Source organism: Gasterosteus aculeatus, chromosome 20 (assembly GCF_964276395.1).
Source record: "Gasterosteus aculeatus chromosome 20, fGasAcu3.hap1.1, whole genome shotgun sequence".
Classification (NCBI taxonomy): Eukaryota; Metazoa; Chordata; class Actinopteri; order Perciformes; family Gasterosteidae; genus Gasterosteus; species Gasterosteus aculeatus.
In genome coordinates, this window is record NC_135707.1 from 497,668 (window position 1) to 507,006 (window position 9,339).

Consider the following 9,339-nt stretch of genomic DNA (forward strand, 5'->3'; position numbering starts at 1 on the left):
CAATTTCATCTCTTAAATGTTTGGTTTTGTGAAAGAAAATGTAATATTTCAAAGTTTGTAAAATTAAAATGTCTAATGATGATAATTATAGTGCCAGGAAATTATTATATTATTCTGAATAAAAGATTTCTGAATTCTGTTATTTCCTAACCAGTATTTATAGTAATACAAAGCAGTAATATTCATTTAAAGAAGTTATTCATTGATTTGAAAACTATATTAATAATATCAAGCCTTAATATGAATATAAAGCAGGAACATTGATATGAAATAATATTGATATAAAGCAGTAAAATATGTAATATCAATATGAAGCATTAATATGATCATAAAGCACTTATTTATGTTTCACCAGCAGGAGGCTGCAGAGTCTAAGAAACACAAAAAAAATCATTTGATCCAGTTTTTTCTCCATGTTTCACTATTATATTGTTAGTGATTATGTTTTGTGATGTTTTGTTTAAAACAACCTTTAATTTTGCTTTCTTTACGTATATTTTCTAATTTTGTTACATATGTTTTATTACGTGCTTTATAAACACATTTATTATATTATTAATAATGATGAACAAAGCGAAGTGTGTATGTAGTTAATGAACTTAAAAGTACATAAATATATTAATGAAATTGTATACCCAAAATAGACATACAACAGGCTAATGACTTATATATAACCTATACATGAGTTGATTAATAATATAATCTTTAAAGAGACTAAATACATAATTGATAAATGTAAAAGTACAACATTTACTCTGAGAAGTACAGTGAAAAATATTAGTACTAAATACTTTCTGACTAACAACAGTAAAAAATGTTTTCATTAAGTAATTACTAAGATGTAATAACAAAAAATGTAGTATAAATAAATGAATACATGTATAAATAAACTACATTTATTTACACATTTATTTATTTATATATTTATTCATTCATGTATTTATATTTAAGTCATTTTTTGTCCTCCATAAAAAGTATTTTTACCAAGATTTATTTATTTATTATTTCAAATAAAATATTTGAATACATAATTACAGCGGAGAGTAAATGCAGAAAGTAGCACAAATAAAAACATCTCTAATTTGTCCATAAAAACTTAGTTACGGAATTGTGAATATTTTAAATTTCTTCTGATCTTATTTTTCTCTAATGTGACTGTGGAGAAACAACTGATCCTGGATCAGTTCCGTCTTTTTGTATTTGTTCCTGTTGTGTCTCTAATGAAGCGTTTCAGCAGATGATCCACAAATCAGCCTCCTCCTCTGAGTCTGACCCACTTTGATGATCTGAGCTGAGTTACTGACTCCAGATCTGATCTGCCACTGAACATCTGCCCGCACACAGACCGGATTACATTGATCCAGATGTGCGCTGACCCAGACCAGATCCAGAGGGACCCCCCATGCAGATCTGCGTTGTTTCACGCCTTGGTCTCTGATTGAGTCTTTTATGGTGTACATGTATGCACATCTTCATGTACATGATGTAGACCAGTGATCCCCAACCACCGGGTCGGGCTCAGCCTGAAGGGAAAGCATGGAGCACCCGCATGGGGTCGGGGTCTATGTGGACCAGGCACTGGGCCAGCTCTTGGAACGTGGAACGTCACCTCGCTAGCAGGGAAAGAGCTGAGCTGGTGCAGCGATCCCAGCTATAGTGTGGCCTCCGCGCACGGCACTGCCTCTGGAACCAGGCTCTTGGAGAAGGGTTGAACTTTGTCTTTTGTCCTTTTCTGGAGTTGCTCAAGGTGAAAGGGGCCCGGCGGCCTGCTGGAGAACAAGAGGGTTCCCTCCCCTTCCTACGGATTGCAGGGAGTACGGTCTCTGAACAGCAGTTCCTTCTTGATGTTGCTGCAAGGTGTCGTGGAAAGGCGCCTCCGGCCGACTCCCTCCGGGGAGACTTAAACACTCACGTGGGAAACAGCGCTGGCTGACCGGTCTGAACTGGTGCCGTTGGGTTTCTGTGCTGGTCGTGGTTTGTCCATAACGAGCTCTGTGTTCACACACGAGGTGGCTGGCTACAATACTGATACCTTATTATACTACTGCTATACTACTAATACTCTTATACTATTACTACACTTTCTTTTGGGCAGGGTCAGACAATCAGTTTCAGTAAACATTCCACTATGATTCAATGCAAAAAGGGTATCAAATATTTAACATTTATTCCAACAGTTTAACATAATAAGGACATATTATTCAAACAATTCAGTATATCAATGAATATATATGTCTATATATATATATATATATATATATATATTGGTATCTGATAACTACAAAGCCCTACAACAATGAACTATATTGGATGAAATGTGCCTGTTTTCATCCACGTCCTGGTTGTGTCGCAGCTGGGTCGCGATGTGAACTTTAAAGCCTAGTTTATGGTTCTCCATTTTCAGAGAAACGGAGAGACACGAAGGAGTGCTTCTTACATCACATGTCATTTATCTGACGCTTTTATCCAAAGCGACTTACAATAAGAACATTTCAACCATCAGGACACAAAGTCAGAAGAACAAGAAACAAGAAAGTGCAAATAAATAAGCCGATGTACAACTTGCTGTAGATAAGAACCATTATAAGTCCAATGTAAGTGCTGCAGTTAGTTAGTGTGTTAGTGGAGGTAGAGTGTGAAGAGGTGTACCAACAGTTGTGTGAGGTATATCATGTTTACATTATATTATGTAATATAAACAAAAATTACGTTTTTTTCCCCGTCGCCTCATTACCCTCAATGGACCAGCTGCCACTGCTACACTTATTATACTACTAATACTGTTATTATACTACTACTACACTTATTAGACTAGCAATACTCTTATTATACTACTAATACTCTTAATATACTATGATATTTTTATTGTTGGAGCCATATTTTCTGTTTTGTTGCAAACCATTTATTTGTTTTGTTGGTAAGAATTATGTGTATTCACTTATTCTATTTTTGTTCATATTTGAAATAACTTCCTTTATGATTCGTTAGATTCACGTGACGAGGGTCAGCGGATAAGAGGAGGCGGGGGACTGAGGCACCGGGGCTGGCTTTTGTATTGGACGGGACATTGGCACAGACTTTTGACCTCACGTTGTCCTCTCTGTTGATCATGTTAGTCGTGTTCAAATTAAACGACCAAATGTAAAACCTAAATAAATGACGTAAATGAGAACCCGAGTATTGAGTGTCTTCTATGGCAGCGACAACGTGTGAGTCAGGAAGCGGAGTCCCGAGCACTGAAACCAGGAAGTGCAAAAGCAGGCCACCACACTTATTATACTACTAATACTCTTATTATACTATGCTATTCTTATTACACTACTAATACTCTTATTATACTATGATATTCTTATTATACTACTAATACTCTGATTATACTACGATATTCTTATTATACTACTAATACTCTTATTATACTATGATATTCTTATTATACTACTAATACTCTGATTATACTATGATATTCTTATTATACTACTAATACTCTGATTATACTATAATATTCTTATTATACTACTAATGCTCTTATTATACTATGGTATTCTTATTATACTACTAATACTCTTTTTATACTATAATATTCTTATTATACTACTAATACTCTTATTATACTATGGTATTCTTATTATACTACTAATACTCCGATTATACTACTAACACTCTTATTATACTATAATATTCTTATTATACTACTAATACTCTTATTATACTATGATATTCTTATTATACAACTAATACTCTTATTATACTATGGTATTTTTATTATACTATAATATTCTCATTATACTACTAATACTCTTATTATTCTATGGTATTCTTATTATACTACTAATACTCTTATTATACTACTAATACTCTTATTATACTATGAACTTCTATACAACTGCTAAACTCTGGAGAAGGAGGAGTAATAACTACAATCTTGATACTCTTATTATACCACTGCTATACTACTATTACAACCACTTCTTATTATTATATTATACTATCAATACTCTGTAGAAGGAGGAGGAAGAGAAGAAGAGAGGAGGAGAGGAGGGGGCGTGGAGGGGAGGAGTAACCGGACACCGACTCCCCGGGCGGCTCCAGGCCGGTCAGAGCTCATCGCAGCCCGGCCGCAGCAGCACGAAGACGAGCCGACACAATACCGGAGGCTCCAGTCTTCCGGCGGGACATTACCGGAACATTACCGGGGCTTCAACCCGCCTTTCTGCTCTCCTCCTCCCGCCGGTGCTGTGCTCTTTGAGGGGGGTAACGGGAGTTCGTCAAAGTGGCGGATGGTTAAAGTGACGACGTCATAACGCGTGACGGCATGAAGAAGAGCAGCTCCGGTAAACGGGTGAGTGTTAACGGCACCGACACCGGCGGCTCGCGAGGGTCCGTTTTCCTGTTCATCACCATTAACCGGAGCTCGACGAACAAAAGCCTCAAGGATTAAGTTCACGCTTTTATTTTGAAGGTGGAAAAGCTTCTTGTGGACTACACTTTCCGGTTTCCACAATAAGAGCACGGTTAACGTCGAAAGGATTATTAATAAAAACAGAAAAAAGATGAGACATTAAAAGTTAAACACTATTTGAACACTATTTGTTTTAGATCTCGAGGTACACTTAAATAACTGTCAGGGATAAAGAGATCACTGCAACCGGTACATGTACATGCTGTCTGAAAGATTGTTATTATTTATTTTATTATTGTTGTCGTTGTTATTATTGATGGTAGCAATGGGTCATTGTTTTATTTTATCAGTATAATTGTTATTTTAAATGTTTCTCTATGAGCTGAGAAGTTCAGTTTCCGTTCTGATTTAAATGATAAATACGTTTAAAAAATACAGATAAATAAGATAAATAATGAATAAAGATTAATACGATTAAACTCAACTTTGAACTGGTTGTGGTTTTGATATTTAGTTCTAAGATTCAGAGCAAAAGTTACTGAATCTAAAGAGAAGCAAAAAGAGGAACTTAACAGAAAAGCTACGCGGAACATAGAGAAGATACACGGAACATACACAGTAAATACACAGAACATATAGAGAACATTGGTTTGTACACTTGTACTTGTACACAATGCTTTTACTTATTTACAGTATTTGTGCATTTGATCCATGTTATTATTTATTGATTAACCTAAACTGGTTCTGATGCATTTAACGTCAGACTTCTTCGTCTTCAATGATAAAAATAAATATTTTCTGTTAAAACTACTATCTGACACCTCACCTATTTTTATTCCAAACATCCTGACAGCGACTGAAACCACAGAAGAAGAACCTCATCGCACTGAGTGGTTCACCTGCACTGTATAGTTCACCTGCTCTGATGACTTCCTGTTTCCTTCTGCAGGGCCCACAGGACTTGGCGCCGCAGCAGGTCCAACCTGACAAAGTCGGATGGATCCGGAAGTTTTGCGGCAAAGGGATCTTCAGAGAGATCTGGAAGAACCGCTTCATGGTCCTGAGGGGAGATCAGCTGTTTGTCTGTGAGAAGGAGGTGAGTCGGGATGGGGGGGGGCACTCATTGATCGCAGATCAACTTCTGACTGCCTGCTCGTCTTCAATTGGCACCTCGGCCACAACATGGCATCGCCTCTCTGTGATGTCATCACCTCTCTGTGACGTCATCGCCTCTCTGTGACGTCATCGCCTCTCTGTGATGTCATCACTGTGAGGTCATCTCGTTAACCGTAACAGATTTGAAGTGTGCAGCTTTTTTGATTCATCACTAATTTAACGTTTAGGCTATTTATAGGAAGGAATTTGTCTTGGCGGTTGGTGCGTGACAGTAGACAACAAGACAGCAGTGCACAAGTAATAAAATGAAGTAAAATGCTGATGCAATGGGTTAGTAGAATAAGGCTATGGGTTAGTATAAAACCAGAGAATAAAGTTAGTTAAAAATGTAAAATATTTAAAAAGTTAAAAAATATAAAAAAATAAAGTGCACTAGCGAACAAGTGACAAAGTGACGAGTGAGAAATGACATTTAAAGTGGCGTGTGCAGTATGAAGGGGAGTGACCGGTGGAGTGTTATAGTCAGTCAGTGGGGGACCGGCTCTGTTGATGAGCCCGACTGCCGACGGGAAGAAACTGTTGGTGTGGCGGGAGGTCTTAGTCCTGATGGACCTCAGCCTCCTGCCAGATGGAAGGGGCACAAACAGGTTTTGTCCGGGGTGAGAGGGGTCGGCTACGGTCTTTATAGCTGCTTCAGAGACCTGGAAGCGAACAAGTCCTGCAGGGACGGCAGATTGCAGCCGATCAGCCTCTCTGCAGAGCGGAGGACACGCTGCAGCCTGCCCTCGTCCTTGGCTGTGGCTGCAGCGTACCAGACGGTGATGGAGGAGCAGTATCACAACTCAGACAGAGACCCAAACGCAGATATGGGGAATAAGGGTTTTAATGAAGAGGAATTCGGGCAGGCAGTGTCGTTGTCAGAGGCAGGCAGGAGTTCGGTGCACGGGAGATCAGGGGTTCAGAGGTGGCAGGCAGTGTCGTTGTCGGAGGCAGGCCGGAGTTCGGTACACAGGACGTCGGAGGTACAGAGGTGGCAGGCCGTGTCGTTGTCGGAGGCAGGCAGGGGTCAGTACACGGGGGATCTCAAGAATTGACTGGAAACTACTGGAAACTACTGGGATATAACGCTGGTAAGACCTGGTGAAACACACAAGACGAACTGGCAACAAGAACAGGGAGAAGACACAGGTTATATGCCCAAGGGATAATTGACAAACAGGGAACACCTGGTGTGGGAGGAGACAGGGGAAAAACAGGTGAAAACGGGTGAACACAATTAGGGCGTGACAAGCAGAGGATGGACTCCATGATGGCCGTGTAGAAGTGGACCATCATCGTCTTTGGCAGGTTGAGTTTCTTCAGCTGCCTCAGGAAGAACAACCTCTGCTGAGCTTCTTGGTGATGGAGCTGATGTTCAGCTCCCACTTGAGGTCCTGGGTGATGATGGAGCCCAGCAAACGGAAGGAACACCTGTAGGCGGACTCGTCCCCACCAGAGATCAGTCCAATGAGGGTGGTGTCATCCACAAACTTCAGGAGCTTGACGGACTGATGACTGGAGCTGCAGCTGTTGGTGTACAGGGAGAAGAGCAGAGGGGAAAGAACGCAGCCTTGGGGGGAACCGGTGCTGATGGTCCGAGAGGCTGAAAAACGTTTCCCAGCTTCACGTGCTGCTTCCTGTCAGACAGGAAGTCTGTGATCCACTTGCAGGTGGAGTCGGGCGGTGCAGCTGGGAGAGTTTGTCCTGCAGCAGAGACGGGATGATGGTGTTGAAGGCAGAGCTGAAGTCCACAAACAGGATCCTGGCGTAGGTTCCTGGGGAGTCCAGATGCTGGAGGATGTAGTGGAGGACCATGTTGACAGCAACAAATGAATCGCTTTAATCTCTTTTGCTTGTCACGCTTCCACTTTTTTTAGAAAGTATTCATTTAAAGTATTGAAGGATAATAAAAAAAAACACATATTGTTAGTTGAAATCCTTCCTTAGAACTACATCAGAGAACACATAGTTCTTGAATACTCTGTTTGGTATTTATCAGGTTTATCAAGGTTCACACTTCCAACAGAAAGTTTCTCTTCCAATTTCTACAGCGAAGTTCTGCAGGAGTCGAGTTTCAGTTTGACACACAGAGAGATTCAGTTTCACCGCAACGCCCCACACAGGGCGGAACCTTTATCTGCTATAGCACGTCCTCACAGAACCTTTATCTGCTTTAGAACGTCCTCACAGAACCTTTATCTGCTTTAGAACGTCCTCACAGAACCTTTATCTGCTATAGCACGTCCTCACAGAACCTTTATCTGCTTTAGAACGTCCTCACAGAACCTTTATCTGCTATAGCACGTCCTCACAGAACCTTTATCTGCTATAGAACGTCCTCACAGAACCTTTATCTGCTATAGAACGTCCTCACAGAACCTTTATCTGCTATAGCACGTCCTCACAGAACCTTTATCTGCTATAGAACGTCCTCACAGAACCTTTATCTGCTTTAGAACGTCCTCACAGAACCTTTATCTGCTATAGAACGTCCTCACAGAACCTTTATCTGCTATAGAACGTCCTCACAGAACCTTTATCTGCTATAGCACGTCCTCACAGAACCTTTATCTGCTATAGCACGTCCTCACAGAACCTTTATCTGCTATAGAACGTCCTCACAGAACCTTTATCTGCTATAGAACGTCCTCACAGAACCTTTATCTGCTATAGCACGTCCTCACAGAACCTTTATCTGCTATAGAACGTCCTCACAGAACCTTTATCTGCTTTAGAACGTCCTCACAGAACCTTTATCTGCTATAGCACGTCCTCACAGAACCTTTATCTGCTATAGAACGTCCTCACAGAACCTTTATCTGCTATAGAACGTCCTCACAGAACCTTTATCTGCTATAGAACGTCCTCACAGAACCTTTATCTGCTTTAGAACGTCCTCACAGAACCTTTATCTGCTATAGAACGTCCTTGCAGAACCCTCATGTGCTATAGAACGTCCTCATGGAACCTTTATCTGCTACAGAACGTCCTCACAGAACCTTTATCTGCTTTAGAACGTCCTCATGGAACCTTTCTTGCTATGGAACATCAGAACCATGTAGAACCTTTTAAACTTAGGAATATTTTACCCTTAATTGATCTACTAAACAAGTTGAGTCTTCTAATAGTAAAATGCTAACACTCTCCCTGCTTTAAGTCTTTGTGCTAAGCTATGCTAACACTCTCCCCTGCTTCCAGTCTTTGTGCTAAGCTATGCTAACACTTTCCCTGCTTCCAGTCTTTGTGCTAAGCTATGCTAACACTCTCCCCTGATTCCAGTCTTTGTGCTAAGCTATGCTAACACTCTCCCCTGCTTCCGTCTTAGAGCTAAGCTATGCTAACACTCTCCCCTGCTTCCAGTCTTAGAGCTAAGCTATGCTAACACTCAATTGTCTTGACACAAAAAACATTTTAACTGAAATATTTGTAGTTTTTCATTGAATGTCTCGGGGGTTTAATAGATGGAACCGAGGATCCATGACGTTCTCCTGAGGTGTTACTGAAGACTTCAGATGCGATCACCTCTATTGATTTTCTCTCTGTCTCTGAAACAACAGTTCTTACTTTTCCATCAGCTGACATTGGCTGTCAGAGAGGAGCTGGTCATGTGACCAGCCGTCCTCGTTCATGACCGTATTTGGCCATCTGAGCGCCGCCGAGCTTCAGACTTCTGATTCTGTGGTTCATGACGAGCTGTCAGCATCTCCACCTCAACTTCCTGTTTCATCAGGAATAGAAACGAACACACACATTCTGACCACATCTGCTTCAGATCAGACAGATAC

General features: G+C 40.6%; 1 protein-coding gene across 2 annotated transcripts in view; it reads left to right on the top strand.

Annotated features, from left to right (window-relative positions):
• Positions 1–4,012: 4,012 nt before the first annotated feature.
• The window catches only part of plekho1b (pleckstrin homology domain containing, family O member 1b), a 14,721-nt gene continuing 9,394 nt past the window's right edge, over positions 4,013–9,339 (top strand). The window contains exons 1-2 of one of the 2 annotated variants that reach the window (XM_078094256.1): positions 4,013–4,339; positions 5,349–5,495. In XM_078094256.1, coding sequence (XP_077950382.1) covers positions 4,313–4,339; positions 5,349–5,495 — 174 coding nt within the window. In that variant the 5' untranslated portion in view covers positions 4,013–4,312. The remainder of the gene's footprint in view (positions 4,340–5,348; positions 5,496–9,339) is intronic. The other variant, XM_078094255.1, reaches the window with a different exon arrangement.